At 45.8% G+C, this 19,626-nt stretch overlaps 1 protein-coding gene across 1 annotated transcript in view; it reads left to right on the top strand.

The window, feature by feature from the left end:
• The window catches only part of LOC121278233 (inactive tyrosine-protein kinase 7-like), a 355,699-nt gene that overhangs the window by 181,924 nt on the left and 154,149 nt on the right, over positions 1-19,626 (top strand). Inside the window, exon 5 of the mRNA XM_041188452.1 lies at positions 16,314-16,461. Coding sequence (XP_041044386.1) covers positions 16,314-16,461 — 148 coding nt within the window. The remainder of the gene's footprint in view (positions 1-16,313; positions 16,462-19,626) is intronic.

Genomic DNA, 19,626 nt, shown 5'->3' with positions numbered 1-19,626 from the left:
CTAGGAAGTTCTGAGGAACAAAGGGACCTTGGCATGTGTGTCCATAGATGTCTGAAGGCGGACATGTTAATGGGGTGGTGAAAAGGGCATATGGACACTTGCCTTTATCAATCGAGGCATAGATTACAAAAGTAAGGGGGTCATGTTGGAGTTGTATAGAGCCTTGGTGAGGCCACAGCTGGAGTACTGTGTGCAGTTCTGGTCGCCACATTATAGGAAGGATGTGATTGCACTAGAGGGGGTGCAGAGGAGATTCACCAGAATGTTGCCTGGGATGAAATATTTAAGTTATGAAGAGAGGTTGGATAGATTTGGGTTGTTTTCATTGGAGCAGAGAAGACTTAGGGGCGACCTGATCGAGATGTACAAGATTATGAGAGGCATGGACAGGGTGGATAGGGAGCAGCTGTTCCCCTTAGTTGAAGGGTCAGTCACAAGGGGGCACAAGTTCAAGGTGAGGGGCAAGAGGTTTAGGGGGGATGTGAGGAAAAACTTTTTTACCCAGAGGGTAGTGACGGTCTGGAATGTGCTGCCTGGGAGGGAGGTGGAGGTGGGTTGCCTCACATCCTTTAAAAAGTACCTGGATGAGCACTTGGCACGTCATAACATTCAAGGCTATGGGCCAAGTGTTGGTAAATAGGACTCGGTAGGCAGATCAGGTGTTTCTCACGTGTCAGTGCAGACTCGATGTCCGAAGGGCTTCTTCTGCACTCTGCGATTCTGTGATCCTGAGTACTGCCCTTTTGCTCTTCTTCCTCCCCTCCTGTACAGCTGGGTCACCTATGGTACCACGGGCTTGCCTCTTGCTGCACTCCTGCAAGGATCCACCACCCTCAACGATATCCAGAATGGGAAACCGGTTAGTGAGCAGGACCTGTGGGGACTCCTGCACTACCTGCCTGATTCTCTTGCACTGCCTGGCAGTCACCCATTTCCTATCTGTCTGCTTGCCCCTAACTTGCGGTGTGACCGCCTCTCTGAATGTGCTCGCGGATGCTGCTCAGTGACTCCAGCCGCTGCTCAAATTCTGAAACGCGGAGCTCAAGCTTGTGCAGCCGGTGACACTTCCTGCACATGGGCTCATCTGGGTGACGTGAAGTGTCCACGACTCCCCACATGCCACAGGATGGGCATTTCGCTTGCCTGAGCTGTCCTGCCATGCCTTTACCTTAAACTTTTAAATTACTTTTTTGCTTAAACTTTAGTTTATTCACTTTAACCTTACTCTTGTACTATTAATTATCAATGGGAGATTAGTAGAAAGTAGAAATTCTTCACCCTTACTCACAAATCAGCTCCCTCTCCTGTGCCTATAAATTCTTACTTTCCGTGTGCTTGTTTAGAAATGTATGTTTCTATACTCGTGCTGTTTTCAGTTTTCAACTGTCTCTCCATTTGGCTGTTTCGTATCATGGACTCATAGATGTCTACAGCACAGAAGGAGGCCATTCAGCCCACTGTGACCGTGCCAGTTAACAAAGATCTGACTACACGAATCCCATTTTCCAGCACTTGGCCAATAGCCCTGGAGGCTATGGCAATGCAAGTGAATATCTAAATACTTCTTAAATGTTATGAACGTTTCTGACTCAACCACCCTTTCAGGCACTGAATTCCAGACTCTGGGTGAAAAAAATTTCTCCTCAACTTCCCTCTTAGCCTTCTACCTCTTACCTTAAATCTATGCCCCCAGGTTATTCACCTCTTGACGAATGAAAAAAGTGCCTTCCTATCTGCCTTCCTATCCACCTTATCCATGGCCCTCATAATCTTATACACCTCTATCAGGTCCCCTCTCAACCTTCAAGGAAAACAACCCCAGCCGATCCAATCTTTCCTCATAGCTCAGACCCTCCAGCCCAGGCAGCGTCTTGGTAAATCTTCTCTGCACCCTCTCCAGTGAAATCACATCCTTCCTATAATTTGGTGACTCTCGCTATTTCCTCCTTGAATGCCTCCCACTGTTCTGACACAGTTTTATCTGCAAGTAGCTGCTCTCAGTCCATTTGGGCCAAATCGTATCTCATCTTAGTAAAATTAGCCTTTCCTCAGTTTAGAACTTTTATTCCAGGCACAACCGTATACTTTTCCTATCTAACCATCCTAAATCTAACTGAATTATGATCACTATCTCAAAAATCCTCCCCTACTGATACGCCTTCCACCTGCCCAGGCTCATTTCTGAATATTAGGCCCAGAACTGCTCCCTCCTTTGTTGGGCTTTCTACATACTGGCTAAAAAAGTTCTCCAGGATGCAGCTTAAGGATTTTGCTCCATCCCTACCTTGCACACTAAAACTGTCCCAGTTAATAGTGGGTACTTAAAATCCCCTACTATCACTGCCAGATTATTCTTACATTCTCTGAAATTTGATTACATATTTCATCCTCTATCTCTTCCTGACTCTGGCTCCCGTAGCCCCCGAGCTCTCTGGCTCCCGTAGCCCCCGAGCTCTCTGGCTCCCGTAGCCCCCGAGCTCTCTGGCTCCCGTAGCCCCCGAGCTCTCTGGCTCCCGTAGCCCCCGAGCTCTCTGGCTCCCGTAGCCCCCGAGCTCTCTGGCTCCCGTAGCCCCCGAGCTCTCTGGCTCCCGTAGCCCCCGAGCTCTCTGGCTCCCGTAGCCCCCGAGCTCTCTGGCTCCCGTAGCCCCCGAGCTCTCTGGCTCCCGTAGCCCCCGAGCTCTCTGGCTCCCGTACCCGCCGAGCTCTCTGGCTCCCGTACCCGCCGAGCTCTCTGGCTCCCGTACCCGCCGAGCTCTCTGGCTCCCGTACCCGCCGAGCTCTCTGGCTCCCGTACCCGCCGAGCTCTCTGGCTCCCGTACCCGCCGAGCTCTCTGGCTCCCGTACCCGCCGAGCTCTCTGGCTCCCGTACCCGCCCAGCTCTCTGGCTCCCGTACCCGCCCAGCTCTCTGGCTCCCGTACCCGCCGAGCTCTCTGGCTCCCGTACCCGCCGAGCTCTCTGGCTCCCGTACCCGCCCAGCTCTCTGGCTCCCGTACCCGCCGAGCGCTCTGGCTCCCGTACCCGCCGAGCGCTCTGGCTCCCGTACCCGCCCAGCTCTCTGGTTCCCGTACCCGCCCAGCTCTCTGGCTCCCGTACCCCCCGAGCGCTCTGGCTCCCGTACCCCCCGAGCGCTCTGGCTCCCGTACCCGCCCAGCGCTCTGGCTCCCGTACCCGCCCAGCGCTCTGGCTCCCGTACCCGCCCAGCGCTCTGGCTCCCGTACCCGCCCAGCGCTCTGGCTCCCGTACCCGCCCAGCGCTCTGGCTCCCGTACCCGCCCGGCGCTCTGGCTCCCGTACCCGCCCGGCGCTCTGGCTCCCGTACCCGCCCGGCTCTCTGGCTCCCGTACCCGCCCGGCTCTCTGGCTCCCGTACCCGCCCGGCTCTCTGGCTCCCGTACCCGCCCGGCTCTCTGGCTCCCGTACCCGCCCGGCTCTCTGGCTCCCGTACCCGCCCGGCTCTCTGGCTCCCGTACCCGCCCGGCTCTCTGGCTCCCGTACCCGCCCGGCTCTCTGGCTCCCGTACCCGCCCGGCTCTCTGGCTCCCGTACCCGCCCGGCTCTCTGGCTCCCGTACCCGCCCGGCTCTCTGGCTCCCGTACCCGCCCGGCTCGCTGGCTCCCGTACCCGCCCGGCTCGCTGGCTCCCGTACCCGCCCGGCTCTCTGGCTCCCGTACCCGCCCGGCTCTCTGGCTCCCGTACCCGCCCGGCTCTCTGGCTCCCGTACCCGCCCGGCTCTCTGGCTCCCGTACCCGCCCGGCTCGCTGGCTCCCGTACCCGCCCGGCTCGCTGGCTCCCGTACCCGCCCGGCTCGCTGGCTCCCGTACCCGCCCGGCTCGCTGGCTCCCGTACCCGCCCGGCTCGCTGGCTCCCGTACCCGCCCGGCTCGCTGGCTCCCGTACCCGCCCGGCTCTCTGGCTCCCGTACCCGCCCGGCTCGCTGGCTCCCGTACCCGCCCGGCTCGCTGGCTCCCGTACCCGCCCGGCTCGCTGGCTCCCGTACCCGCCCGGCTCGCTGGCTCCCGTACCCGCCCGGCTCGCTGGCTCCCGTACCCGCCCGGCTCGCTGGCTCCCGTACCCGCCCGGCTCGCTGGCTCCCGTACCCGCCCGGCTCGCTGGCTCCCGTACCCGCCCGGCTCGCTGGCTCCCGTACCCGCCCGGCTCGCTGGCTCCCGTACCCGCCCGGCTCGCTGGCTCCCGTACCCGCCCGGCTCGCTGGCTCCCGTACCCGCCCGGCTCGCTGGCTCCCGTACCCGCCCGGCTCGCTGGCTCCCGTACCCGCCCGGCTCGCTGGCTCCCGTACCCGCCCGGCTCGCTGGCTCCCGTACCCGCCCGGCTCGCTGGCTCCCGTACCCGCCCGGCTCGCTGGCTCCCGTACCCGCCCGGCTCGCTGGCTCCCGTACCCGCCCGGCTCGCTGGCTCCCGTACCCGCCCGGCTCGCTGGCTCCCGTACCCGCCCGGCTCGCTGGCTCCCGTACCCGCCCGGCTCGCTGGCTCCCGTACCCGCCCGGCTCGCTGGCTCCCGTACCCGCCCGGCTCGCTGGCTCCCGTACCCGCCCGGCTCGCTGGCTCCCGTACCCGCCCGGCTCGCTGGCTCCCGTACCCGCCCGGCTCGCTGGCTCCCGTACCCGCCCGGCTCGCTGGCTCCCGTACCCGCCCAGCTCGCTGGCTCCCGTACCCGCCCAGCTCTCTCGCTGTTTTATCCAGGTGGGAAATTATTTTACACAAAAACAAAAATATCTGGAAAACCTCAGCAGGTCTGACAGCATCTGTGGAGAAGAAGACAGAGTTAACGTTTCGAGTCCTTATGGTGCAGGCTCGAGGGGCCAAGTAGCCTACTCCTGCTCCTAATTCGTATGTTCATATGATGATACTGCTGGGGAGAGAGAGCGGGGGAGGCGATACTGTTGGGGAGAGAGAGCGGGTGTGATATTGCTAGGTCGGTGGTGGGCTGTGCTACCGGGATGAGAGACACCGTGGGGAGGGTGGCGATGCCGTTGGGAAGAGAGATGGGTTGGGGGGAGTGATGCTGCTGGGAAGAGAGAGACGGCGGCTGGGTGGAGGTAGAGGATGTGCAAAGGGATGTCGACAGCTTAAGTGATTGGGCAAAAAATTTGGTAGATTGAGTATAACGCGGATAAATTGAACATGTTCACTTTGGTAGGAAGAGTAGAAAAGCAGTATGGTTTTTGAATTGCAAAACCTCGCTGGTACAGAGGGATCTGGGTGTCCTGATACATGGATCACAACGTTCGCATGTCAGTACAACAAGTGATTAGGAAGGCAAATGGAATGTTGGCATTTATTGCTAGGGGAATGGAATATATAAAATAAGGAAGTTTTACTGCAACTGTACAGAGCCTTGGTGAGACCACATCTGGAGTACTGTGTACAGTTTTGGTCTCCTTATTTAAAAAAATATATAATTGCTTTAGAAGCAGTTCAGAGAATGTTCAGTGGACTCATTCCTAGCATGAAGGGTTGTCTTATGAAGAAAGGATGAATAGGTTAGGCCTATACCCATTGGAGTTTAGAAGAATGAGAGGTGAACTTGTTGAAATGTATAAGATCCTGAGGGGACTTAATAGACTGCATACCCAGAGGATGTTTCCTCTTGTGGGGGAGACTAAAACAAGATGACAATGTTTAAAAATAATAGTTCTTCCTTTTAAGACAGAGATGAGGAGAAACTTTTTCTCCCAAGGGTCAGTCGTATGTGGGATTCTCTTTCCCAGAAAATAGTGGAGGCTGGATCTTTGAATTTATTTAAGGCAGAGTCAGACAGATTTTTGAACAGCAAGGGAATTGAGGGTTAGGGAGAAGACAGACAAATGGAGCTGAGACCACAACCAGACCACCCATGATCTTATTAAATAGAGGAGGAGATTCGATGGGCCAGATGGCCTGATTCTGCTCCTATGTTCCTATGTGTTTGTTCGTTAATGCACAAGTACCTTTCCTTTAACTTGATCTGTGTTGACTTTATTTGTTGCAGTAAAAGTCTTAAAACGTGGAATCTTGTCATTCAATTCTTTTCAATGGCCACTGAGAAATTCATTTCTATTTAAAAGTTTTCAGTTCTTGCAGGGATCAATACACTATCTATATCCATTTGCAGACCCTGTGTATTCTTCTCACAGCTTGCTTGCTTACCTACCTATCTTTGATTCATCAGAAAATTTGGCTGCAGTACACTTGGTCCCTTTATCCAAGTCGCCAATATAGGTTGTAAATAGTTGAGGCCCCAGCACTGACCCCTGTAGTGCTCCATTAGTTACAGTTTGCCAAGTCGAAAATGACCCATTTATCGTGAATTTGTTTCTTGTTAGTTAGTCAATCCTCTATCCATGCTAATATATCACCCCCAAAACCATGAGCTCTTGTCTTGTTCAGTAACCTTTTTATGTTGCACCTTATCAAATGTCTTTTTGTAAATCCCCTTTATCCACCCTGCTTCTTATCTCCTCGAAGAACGCTAATAGATTTTCCTTTCATAAAACCATGTTGATTCTGCCTGATGGTATTTTGATTTTATCCAAACCCAGTATAACATTCTTGAGTAAGGTTAGAGTTTCACAAATTTCTATTTGCAGTCGTTTTTGATTCTTGCCCACCTCTTGGATTCTTTGCTTCACCAGATCACACCCCCTTCCCACCCCTGGCTGAAATTGACTGCACCCAACTGTAATTATCATTAAGGCTACGATTATATTGTATCATTTCCACCAGATGCATGGTGTGTCCAAATGACATATGGTATATATTAGCAATGCATTGGTATTGCGTTTACAGATATAATCCTTGCAGATCATTCCACTCCCCACTCCATCAATGTAAGAGGAGTGATGCAACCTGAAATTTGGCACAATCAGGACCTTGCAACAATCGTACATAGTAATTTTGTACATGCACAGTTCCATTGTGAACACTAGAGCTTTTAAATCCATCTTGCAATGTGAATGGACAGATACCATGGTACAAGCAGTTGTGCAATATCCTCCATTCATTTTTGATCAGCAATGGCGTCAAGGGTTATGGAGGACAGACAGGAAACATAGAAACTAGGAGCAGGAGTAGGCCATTTGGCCCTTCGAGCCTGCCCCACCATTCATTATGATCATGGCTGATCATTCAACTCAATAGCCTGCTCCCGCTTTCTCCCCATATCCTTTGATCCCTTTTGCCCAAGAGCTATACCTAACTCATTCTTGAAAACATACAATGTTTTGGCTTCAATTACTTTCTATGGTAGTGAATTCCACAGGCTTACCACTCTCTGGGTGAAGAAATTTCTCCTCATCTCAGTCCTAAATGGCCTGCCCCATCTCCTTAGACTGTGACCCCTGGCTCTGGACACCCTCGCCATCAGAAACATCCTTTCTGCATCCACCCTGTTTAGTTCTGTTAGAATTTTATAGGTTTCTATGAGATCGCGCCCTCATTCTTCTGAACTCCAGCAAATATAATCTTAACTGACTCAATCTCTCCTCATATGGCAGTCCCGCCATCCCAGGAATCAATCTAGTAAACCTTCGCTGCACTCCCTCTATAGCAAGAACATCCTTCCTCAGATAAGGAGACCAAAACTGCACACAATATTCCAGGTGTGGTCTCACCAAGGCCCTGTATAATTGCAGCAACACATCCCTGCTCCTGTACTCAAATCTTCTCGCTATGAAGGCCAACATACCTTTTGCCTTCTTTACTGCCTGTTCTACCTGCATGCTTACCTTCAACAACTGGTGTACGAGGACACCCAGGTCTCTTTGCACATTCCCCTCTCTCAATTTATAGTCATTTAGATACTAATCTGCCTTCCTGTTTTTGCTACCAAAGTGGATAACCTCATATTTATCCACATTATACTGCATCTTGCCATGCATTTGCCCACTCACTCAGCTTGTCCAAATCTCACTGAAGCATCTCTGCATCCTCCTCAGAGCTCACCCAGCTTTGTGTCATCTGCACATTTGGAGATATTACATTTAGTTCCCTCATCTAAATTATTAATATATATTGTGAATAGCTGGGGTCCCAGCATTGATCCCTGTGGTACCCCACTAGTCACTGCCTGCCATTTGGAAGAAGACCCATTTATTCCTACTCTGTTTCCTGTCTGCCAACAGTTTTCTATCCATCTCAATACACTACCCCCAATCCCATGTGCTTTAATTTTACACGCCAATCTCTTATGTGGGACTTTGTCGAAAGCCTTCTGAAAGTCCAAATAAACCACATCCACTGGCCGCCCCCCATATCAACTCTACTAGTTACTTCCTCGAAAAATTCCAGTAGATTTGTCAAGCATGATTTCCCTTTCATAAATCGATGCTGACTGTCCGATTCTGCCACTGTTTTCCAAGTGCTCAGCTATTAAACCTTTTATAATGGACTCTAGAATTTTCCCCACTACTGACATCAGGCTGACTGGTCTATAATTCCCTGTTTTTTCTCTACCTCCCTTTTTAAATAGTGGGGTTATATTAGCTCCCCCTCAATCTGTAGGAACTGTTCCAGAGTCTATAGAATCTCGGAAGATGCATCCACTATTTCTAGGGCCACTTCCTTAAGCTCTCTGGGGTGTAGATTATCAGGCCCTGGGGATTTATTGGCCTTCAATCCCATCAATTTCTCCAACATCATTTCCCTACTAATACTGATTTCTTTCAGTTCCTCTCTCTCACTAAACCCTGTGTTCCTCAACATTTCTGGAATGTTATTTGTGTCATCCTTTGTGAAGACAGAACCAAAGTATGTATTTAGTTGGTCATCCATTTCTTTATTCGCCATTATAAATTCCCCTGTTTCTGAGTGTAAGAGACTACATTTGTCTTCACCAATCTTTTTCTCTTCAAATACCTATAGAAACTTTTGCAGTCAGTTTTTATGTTCCCCGCAAGCTTATTCTCATACTCTATTTCTCTCTTTTTAATCAATCCCTTAGGTCCTCCTTTGCTGAATTCCACACTGCTCCCAATCCTCAGGTCTGTTGTTTTTTCTGGCCAATTTGTATGCCTCTTCCTTGGATCTAATACTATCTCTAATTTCCCTTGTAAGCCATGGTTTGGCCACCTTTCCTGTTTTACTTTTGAGCCAGTAGAGTTGAGGTCACGGTCAGATCACCCATGATCTTATCAAATGGCAGAGCAAACTGGTGGGGCAAATGGCCTATTCCTGCTCCTAAATCTTGTGTTCTTCACTACTGTCCCCAGCTCAAGTGAGATTAAGAATTCATGTATCTTGTGAATAGCAACTTTTGGAGTGCAATCTAAATCTATCAATATAGTGAGATTAGATTGACATGGAGTTTTAGCTCTTGTGTCATAGATACCTTATGTGATTATGTCATCCAGGCTTCATTTTGTTTGTTGAATTCTAAGCTTTATTGCTATGCACAGTCAGATCAAATTACTGCAATACAGTAATTGTGAATCCCCATTCCTGCACTTCGACACAATTCTCAAGAGCGGGACTAAACCCAGCTGGTTGAATGACTTCCTTCTGTGCTGTTATTCTGTGATTCATTGCAGTGTTTTGAGCCTTTTAATGTGTATTTAAATCTGATTTAAACAAAATTCGGCCCCTGTGCAGATGTAGCATTGTGATTTTAGTGATTTAAATTGGAAAGTGCATTTTTATAACGACACCAACTACATATGTTCATACAAGCTGCTTTGTTCTCCACCGACTTCCATTCTGACCTCTCTAACCTTAGCCTCCTACATTATCCCAATGAAGTTTGAGGAACAGCACCTAATCTTTCAGCTAGGCACTTAACAGCTTTCTGGACTCAACTTGGAGCTCAACAATTTCAGATCAATAATACCTATTTCTCTTTTTGTTGCTTTTTGACCCATTACTATCTCCTTTTGCATCACCATCCCTTTGCTATCTAATCTCTTCTGCCTTCCACCCTACCAAAGACCTTCCCTTCAGTTCTTCAGCCATCCCCACCCCTTTCCCTGACTCTGTACTTGCTTAAAAACTGTTAGATCTCTAACATTTTTCCAGTTCTGATAAAACGCTATCAATATCTTTCTCCACAGGTGCTGCCAGGCCTGAGTATTTTCTGCATTTTCTTTGTGCTGAATATTGTGATTAATTAGGTGCTAAAATTATCATCTCCAAATGAGCAGGTGAGTGCTACCCTAGGGTGCACATGTGGTCAGGACTTGGAAAGATTCGGTAAGCATCAGGCCTCAGCCTTTCAAACAAATTTATTCTGATTGCTGCCAGCTGCATAGAACTCGAGCATTGGGAACTGACACTCCTAGAATCCCACCTAAGGTGAAATAAAGGCAACCACAAACCTTTATAATTACATATCTTTGAATATCTCTCCATTTTACACAGATTATCAATAGAATTAATGTGTTCTTTTTACATTTAGTTGAAAATGATCAGGAAAAGCAGGTGGGGTTTATTCTGCTTCCATTTTGGTTATTTGCAATGGCAATTATTTGTTCCGGGGAAACGTTTTGGCCACTCGTAATAATTGTGCCTTTTTTATGCTGAGGTTTGCTGCTGGTTAATTTGATCACTTTGCCAACATTTTAATTGTCCTTTGTGATTAATTAGCCAAGCTTGTGTTTGGAGCAGCCATCAAAGCTAAACTCTTATGGGTATTGTTTCCTTACACGCAATGTATTTCCTTAGGTAATTGTACTCTACACAGTAGGAAAAACAGACGTGCAATGCCTTCAGGCAAAACCTATTATCTGCTACAGTGGTACTGTATAAATTGAAGTCCATACAACACAAATAAGAATTTTGTTAAATTAGACAGCTATGTTGAAATTTTGGGACCAAACATGTTTTATAATAGTTGAAGCATTATTTGGAGAAGTTTGTACATTAATTTGCTGATTGTGCTGAGTTTCTTGATGCTGATGGGCAATCAGTAGGAGGACTTGAATCAGCTACAACCCACTTAGGCTTCATGAGATATTTAGCCCATATGCTATCCAGTGACTCTTTCTACAAAGCTCATATGGGATGATGGCACGATGATGTTTAGCTGTGATGCACCTGGTGATTGAACAGCCTGAGAAATTTTATTCTGGTTGTAAATGAAGATTGGCCTGTTAGGTAAGGTAATATCTTAGAGGAACCATACGTACATCAAGGTTGGTGGGTGGAGGGAAGCGGACAATTAAATTGGAATAAATTTCATCATATCCTCGGTGTCCAGTCACTGTATAAAATTAAATGGCCTGTCTGATGTAGATGAATCCAAAGCGACATAATCTGACCAAGTTAAAGGATGAAAGTTATGTATTGGAACCCTGGGGCTGAACTGCAATTATACTTGATTAGGTGCAGTGCCGTGCTTGGAAAAATAAAACAGTCATGCCTTCTGTGAATAATCATGTTCCTTGCTATACCAAGGGTGAAAGTTATGGACTTGCCTGCTTTCAGGATCATTCCTCCTGTTATGACCGATGCAATTGGTAAAGCGGAGTTATTTAAAAATCCCAGAGGGAAACTTTAAATCAAACTGTCATAACCTATATTTTTAAGTGTTGTGTTTGAGATGCAACTCTAAAGTTCTCGGTTTTACATTAAATTAAAGGAAACATTTTATTAATTTACATAGGTTAAAATAGATATACACATGGCTACAAATTACTACTATCATAACTTTTAACAAATTCCTAAACTAATCTCCATTAAGGCAACAGCGATCCACAAACTTGACCAAACAACAGGCAAAGCATTATCACCTAACGAATTCAAAATTAGGTTCTTTCCCTTAGTTCCTGTGGAGCCATTTTGAGCTTGCAGCTGCCTTTTGATCTCACATTGCCTCTGCACACCCGAAAACTACTGAAGTTATACCTACCAGTCCCATTGAATGTTAATTCTCATTGTATCAACAATCTCTGAACTAAACCTCTCTAACAATAAAACCCATTTCATTGTACCAACTTTATTAATAATATAAACATATTGCTTGGTAGCTGCTAGAAAGGTGTCAGTTTTCACCCCACTTCTTGAATGCTCTGTTCAAAAAATAGAAATGCACCTATCTCCTTTTTACATATCAAAACTAGTACCCATCAAAACACCCAGATTAGCTGGCTTTAATCCAATTAAAACACACCCCCAGTTCAGTGTCCAGGTTTTTTTTTATATGTCCCATTTTCATTTAAGTTTCAAACTCTTGATAACGCATCTGCAAACAGATTTTCTCTTCGAGCAATATGTATAAAACATAGATTAAATGGTTGTAATAATAGACTCCATCTGAAAAGCCTTGCACTTTTGTCTCAAAATTTGCCCAAAAACGTCAAAAGATTATGGTCTGATGAATTGTTTGCAACATAAATTTCAAAATGTTGCAATGCTAACACCAATCTCAAAGTCTCTTTCTCGATGGTTGAATATATTCTCTTATGTACATTCAGCTTCCATGGAAAATACAGCATTGATTTTTCAACTCCAGTGTCGTCGTCTTGTAACAGTGCAGCCCAATGCCTATATTGCTCGAGTAAACAGCCAGCTTGAATTGCTTGGCATAATTGGGTACTGCCAATACTGGTGTCAAAGTTAATATAGTTTTCAAACTATCAAATGACTTCAGACACTCCAGTGTCCATTGAAACTTCTTTTTTAATAGTTCAGTCAGTGGAGCAACCACTTGGTTAAAATTTGGTACAAATTTCCGGTAAAACCCGTTCATGACCAGAAATCTCAAAACTTCTCGTTTTGTTGTAGGAACTGGGAAATCCACAATACCTTTGACTTCCACCTCTCTCGAAGCCACCTTACCATGTCCAATGGTATGGTCTAGATACATAACTTGCGCTTTTGCAAATTCACTTTTAGCCAAGTTCATCACCATTAGCTTCTTGCAGTTGAGTAAATAACTCTTTCAGATGCTGTAAATGCTCCTCCCATGTCTGACTGAGAACAATTAGATCGTCAATATAAACCACACAATTGCTTAGACCCACAATTACTTTGTTTGTCAGTCTTTGAAATGTTGCAGCTGCATTCTTCATACCAAATGGTATTACTTTAAACTGATATAGCCAACTTGGCGTTACAAAAGCTGATATCTCCTTTGCTCTCTCCGACAATGGTACCTGCCAATATCCTTTTAACAAGTCAATCTTTGTGATAAATTCCGATTGTCCCGATTTCTCAATACAATCCTCCAACCGTGGTATGGGATATGAATCCGCTTTTGTCACTGCATTCACCTTTCGATAGTCCACACATAGTCTTTGTGTTCCAACTGGTTTCGGTATGAGTACAATAGGCGGACTCCAGTTACTGCAACTAAATTCAATGATACCATTTTGAAGCATGAAATCAATTCCTTTTTGTACTTGTGATAACTTTGCTGGATTTAATATATAAGGTTGTTGCCTCACTGAAGATGATATTTCTATACACACATCATGTAAAGTTAAATATGTCTTTCCCAATTTATTTGTGTGAGACTGCAGTAGCTTTTCCAAATCACTTTGACACTTGGTAACTCAATATTTAATTTAAACTTTCAAGCACCCCCCCCTCCCCATTATCCAATTTGATTAGAGGAAAGTCAATTTCAGAGGCCTGCACTTCTACCTCTTTCTCATCATCCACCATCACTAATGTCTCTTTTTGTTCCTCTTTCCTGCCAAAGAACTTTTTAAACATGTTTACACGATACACCCTCTTCTTCTTTCTTCTATCTGGAGTATTTATTAAATAATTTACTTCACTCAATTTCTTTTCAACCCTGTAAGGCCCACTAAATCTTGTATTTAATGAATCACCTAGAACTGGTAACAAAACTAGTACTTTCTCTCCAGAAACAAAACTGCAAATTTTAGCCGCCTTATCTGCTTTCACTTTCATCACTCGCTGTGATATCTTTAAATGGTGCCTAGCCAACTCTCAACCTCTGTTCAATCTTTTCCTGAAATTTGTTACATAACCCAGGAATTTTGACCCACCAATTTCTCATGAATCAATTTCAGTGGTCCCCTTATCTCATGACCATAAACTAGTTCAAAAGGGCTAAAACCAGTCGATGCATTAGGAGCATCTCTAATAGCAAATAACAAAAATGGAATTCCCATATCCCAATCCTGTGCATAATCCTGACAGTATGCTCTCTTCTTAGAGAGCATACATATGTTTTCTCATATTCCTAAATTTCTGTCTCTATGCTTAGAACCAACTCTTATGCACTCAAAATAGCTTTTTTCACCACATCATAATTCACCAACATTTCTTCTGAAAACAAAGCATATACCTCAAGCCCCCAACCTAACAAATTAGAGTGTAATGACAACGTCCAGATTTGCTGTGGCCATTTCATCTGTTTAGTTTGCTTCTCAAATGAAATAAAGAATGCTTCAATATCATTTTTCTCAAACTTTGGAAGAGCTTGTACAAATTTAGACACATCCCCACTGGAGACAAATCCTTCCTCACATACTGATGTCTCTCTTCTAACTCAACATTTTCAGTTGGAATTCTCTCTCTCTTTTTCCTCCTCCTACATCTTCGCAATTTCAACTTCCCTTTTAAAAGCCATTTCTCTGTCCTTTGCTTCTAATTCAAGCTTTTTCATTTGCAAGTGAAGTCTCACTACCTCCAGCTGTGACTCACTAGTGTCAGGTTTCACTGTAGATGCTGTGCTATACTTTTAACTATATCTGATTTCCTAGCCCCAGCAAGTAACCCCAATTGTGACTTAACCGCCAACTCTGTTAACTTACTTTTGGCTATTCTCTCCAAGCCAATTGGTTATTTCTTCTACTCCCAGACAAGTCTTAGCAATTGCCAAAGCCACCTTGCAGTCTCACCACCTCTAAAAGACCTCACCAACTCTTGAATTCAAAGTGCCCCTCGCACTTGTAAACTTTAAAATTCACCAATTCTGAACCAATCAAGGAATTAGAAATATAAGCATATCGCTTGGTAGTTGCTAGAAAGGCATCAGTTTTCATCCCACTTCTTGAATGCTCTATTCAAAAAATGCAAATGCACGCTATCTCACATGTCAAAACTAGTACCCATCAAAGCACCCAGACTAGCTGGCTTTAGTCCAATTAAAACACACCCACAGACTAAACCTCTATTTTAAAAGAAAAATATTTTCCAAAATATTATGTACATTAATAGCTTCATGAGATTTCCTTCCATTCATTTGTCAAAGTAATAATCTGATGCAGCTCCTCTTATCCTCACCGACAAGTGATTGACGTTTGCAAGATATGCTTGAAGCATGGATTACACTCAGGCAGTGAATTTGACAATGAACTGTACTTAAGTCTTATTACAATAGTAAGTGGATTCATTTTAAAACTCTGTTGTCCAACTCTTGATTGGGTCTGTTCTAGGTCAGCATAGCTTCCTGAAGTCTCACCCAGGGTTTTGACAACTTGATTCTTAAATCCCTCTTCTACCTACCTTTTGTACCTTTGCTAACCCTGTGGTACTGCGATGCTTAAAATTCCAATCGTTTAAATCTTCAAAACTCATTACTTGCACATGAAAACAAAAGAAGTTCAAAAATTGACAACATAGGACGTGGGGGCAACAAACCTTTGGCTCCAGTACAGCAGTCTGTCATCATATAAATGTATAATTCCAATTTTCTGCTCCCTCTACATTACTATTCTTACCCATGTTTCACCTCCCTTTTAAACATCCAATTGATTCTGCCACTGTGATGGCATAGGACATTACATTCAGTTTTCTCTCTGTGAACTTGAATTTATCATTGCTTTATTGCTAACTTTATGTTCTGTTCTGAATTATCTGTTCTGAATTATCTGTCCATTATCCTTTATTTGTGCTAAATGCCTCAATCAGCATCATTTGATCCACCTCATGCAGCCCTATTTTTTCCAGATTTTCCTCCAGTTAAGTCACTACTTCCTGGGTATAATTCTAGTGAATTGTTGCTGAACCCTCTTCAAAGCTGGTATTTTATTCCAAAACTGAACAAGTTATTCCAACTGAAGTCTGACTAATATGTCCGTCTGTCTGCAAGAGTGTTGGTATTCTATGCTTCTCACAATTACATTCTGCATCTTATTAGATTTTTGGGTGGCAACTGTGAGCAAAATTTTCACGCCACATGTACCTGGATCCCTAAATTTCATTGTTCTTTTATGTTCATTTAGACTGTATTCTCACCTCTTATTCTTGCAACCAGCTAAGTTTTCATGCAAAGTAAATATGTCCACATACTGATGCTGGGGGCTAGAAATCAGGTATTTTTTTTCCTGTGAACCATATAAATGAATTAGTAAAGATGACCAAGTTGTGTTTGATATAGTGTAATTTGAGTTTTATTTGTCACTGTTTTATAGATGCCAGTTTTCCACAACCTATAATCCGACCTCAGGACCAGATTGTCAATAAGAAGGAAGATGCCATGTTTCACTGTCAGTTCACAGCTACACCTCCCCCGAAACAGGAATGGTTTTTTGATAATTCTATCATCAATAACTCATCACGGTAAAGTTTTTTTTCTAAGTGCTTGGTCTATAGAGCAATAATTTAAATATAACGAGCAGCATGTTGATTATTAACTACACTTGGTGCTAAGTGTATGTTCACTCGAAAACACATTCAGCATCATGGACCATGATGCATTCTGTCTTTTTCTCACCTGTTTCCTTTCTTCCTGTCCTTGAAAGGTTCAAAGAGATTAAAAGGAAATTTGCAGCTGATGTTAATAAGTTCTGCAAACAATGACAAATTCATAGGTAGACCTTGAAGCAGGTTAGAGATGAAAGGCAAATTTACAACTGATATCAGCAAATGCTTCAAACATGTTAAGTTATTGCTTTTTACTGGTGACTGTTCCAGTGTTACTGGCTGCCCCACCCAGTACCTGATGTCAATAGTTATCCTTTGTGTCAGCTTAAACAGTGCGCTTAAGACAATTGAATAGTCCTATCACTATCCCATATGAGGCTGCTTATATCGATGTAATCTCCCCTCCTTCTGATCTGTAGTCTTCAGTACCACATCAGGAAACACATTTGCCAACTGAGCCAGCTGGTTAAGCAATCAAAAGTAATTGTGATCTTGGAGCTTATTCATTGGTCAGTCCCACAAATTACATAATTGAGTCACTTCTATGAGGTCTAGCCTTGAGTCTTGCATGATTAAAAGAAATTTCATTTAAACCTAGCCTGTCATCTTGAACAAAGCAGTGAAGTCTGGAAGACCTAGTAATTACATGATCTTGATGCAGGCTATAAATGTGAATATTTGAGGCAGCTGTTTATAAGGACTGAACCCAAAGAGTTAAAAAGGAATAAAATAAAAATTCACCTATTACAGTTTCCTTTTTAAAGATTTGTGCCAAGTCAGAAAGGACGGACAAATGTGTGTTTTTGCCCATTGATTGGAGTCTTGCGTAAGAGCAATACGTAAGAAATAGGAGCATTAGTAGGCCATTTGACCACATGGAGCCTGCTTCACCATTTAATAAGATCATGGCTGATCTGATTGTGGCTTTAACCACTTTCCTGCTTTCCTCCAATAATTGTTGACCTTGTAGATGAAAAATCTATCAAACTCAGCCTTTAGAAGATTCAATGACGCAGCCTGCACTGCTCTCTGGGGAAGAGAATTCCAAAGTTTAATGAAACACCGAGAGAAGAAATCCCTCCTCATCTCGGTCTTAAATGATGGACCCCTTGGGCTTAATCATCGCAGATTTGCACTAAGTGCGGTAGGGGACGGGAAAAAGGACATTTTACTCGCTGGCCACAGTGGCGGCTTTTCACGCTGCATTGTCCCGTTCCCACCTCATTAATCGTACATTCCTGGAAACACATCAGGTCACTGGCATGGCATCCTCTCATTCGCCCCTCCGTCACATCAGGCCTTCAGTAAACCGGATGCCATATTTAAAGGCTGCCCCTGCAAAGAGCTAGCACTCTTCAAGGGATAGGAAGCTGCTGCAAAGTCATGGCTGCCAAAGGGAGGCAACATGCTGCACCCAGATTTACCGACACTTCCGTTAAGTATCTACTGAACACAGTGAAGGCCTGCTGCGATGTCCTCTACCCCAGCTGTGGGTGAAAGCCAGCAAGCAAGGTGACAAATCCAGCATGGGAGGTGGTGGTGACAGTCGTGGTCAGTGCCAATGCCCTGCAAAGAAGACGGCCACCCAGTGCCAAAAGAGGATGAATGATCTCCATTACAACAGGGTAAGTCACTCTTCTCATCACTCTCAACTCTCTCACTTTTAAACCTATCTCACATCCACAGGGATCTCACTCACTGCCAGTTCAAGGGACATCACCATTCATTCTCTCTCACACACCTTCATTGCCCTCATCCTGTTCATGGCACCACTCATTATCCACACATGCCTGGCATACTTATCATCTGGCCTGGCAGGCACCCTGCTTATACTCACTCCATCTTTATTCATGCAGGGCAAGCTGCCATGTAAGAAAAGTTAGAGGTCGCAGACTGGTGGAGGAATGCCTGAAATCAAGGTCTTCACGGACTTTGAAAATAGTCATCCAGTTGGCCAGCGAAGACCTGGACCTTTCCTGTGCTGATGGATCCTCACTTGGTTGGCGTTGCTGAACCGTGAGGATCCAGTGATTCAACATGCATCAGACAGCTATGCTGTGAGTGATGTGTCCTGTTTCACAGGCCACTGCCATGCACTAATTATCTCTCCTTGCTTTCGCCAGCTCATTTGGGAAACAGCCGAGGGAGTCCACAACCCAGCCCTGGAAACACCTCAGAAGAAGAATCTGCGGCAACCGCCATTGAATACCTGTCACAGCGCACCACCCCTCACCGGCGCACAGACACACACCTCAGTGGGGCCAAGCTTTAGAGTAGCTCCTGAGTCACAATCTGGTGAGCACATCACACTGTTCGATCCACAGCAGACAGCGACAAGGACTTCCCAGGTTTCTGGCACTTGAAGGACTGCTGGTGACCAGAAATCTGCTGACAGTCAGATGATGAGCCTCTGGGCTGGGTCATACCTGGAGCTGCAAAGACAAGCTCGGGAACATCAGAAAGGGATGTCTGTTGCACTGCTCAGATTGCAAGGCATGATGGAGGAGTTTGTCCGCCTGCAGTCTGAGGTGATAGTGCCAGCATGCCCAACGCACTGAGGTCAACACTGGTAGGATGGCGGCCACCATGCAGACCTTGGTCCAGGACATCGGTCCTGTGCTGCTGCGTGGGCTGAACTCCATCGCTGACGTGAGAGGGGTGCAGGGCAGCTCGATCTCACTCCATTTTTCGAGGAGTCAAATGGGGCCCTCGGACACCCAGAGGAAGGAGGATCAGCAAGTGCACGCCTTGGGGCCATCCATCCAGGTGACTCCGGGAGTGTCTAGCCCATCCAAGTCCCCTCTTCCTGTGGCCAGCTCCACAGGCTGAGGAGGATGCCACTACCACGCAGCAGGACCCCGAAAGCAGGCCGGAGCCCTACAGGTCTAGGCCCTCCAAAAGACACATGTCAAGGTCATCACAGGGTGCAGCAGTCAACAGGCTGCCTCCAGCTCCGCTGTGAATGTCAGGGGAGCACCACGACGTAGTGGCAGTATTAGGAAGGTTAAGAAATGTAGTTGCATGGCCTGGGCATGGGTGTTAATCAATTGTACATAATGTTCACTTCCTTAATAAACTCCC

This window comes from Carcharodon carcharias, chromosome 5, assembly GCF_017639515.1.
Source record: "Carcharodon carcharias isolate sCarCar2 chromosome 5, sCarCar2.pri, whole genome shotgun sequence".
NCBI classification, from domain to species: domain Eukaryota; kingdom Metazoa; phylum Chordata; class Chondrichthyes; order Lamniformes; family Lamnidae; genus Carcharodon; species Carcharodon carcharias.
The sequence above is the reverse complement of the archived record's forward strand: the minus strand, read 5'-3'. Positions and strand labels throughout refer to the sequence as shown.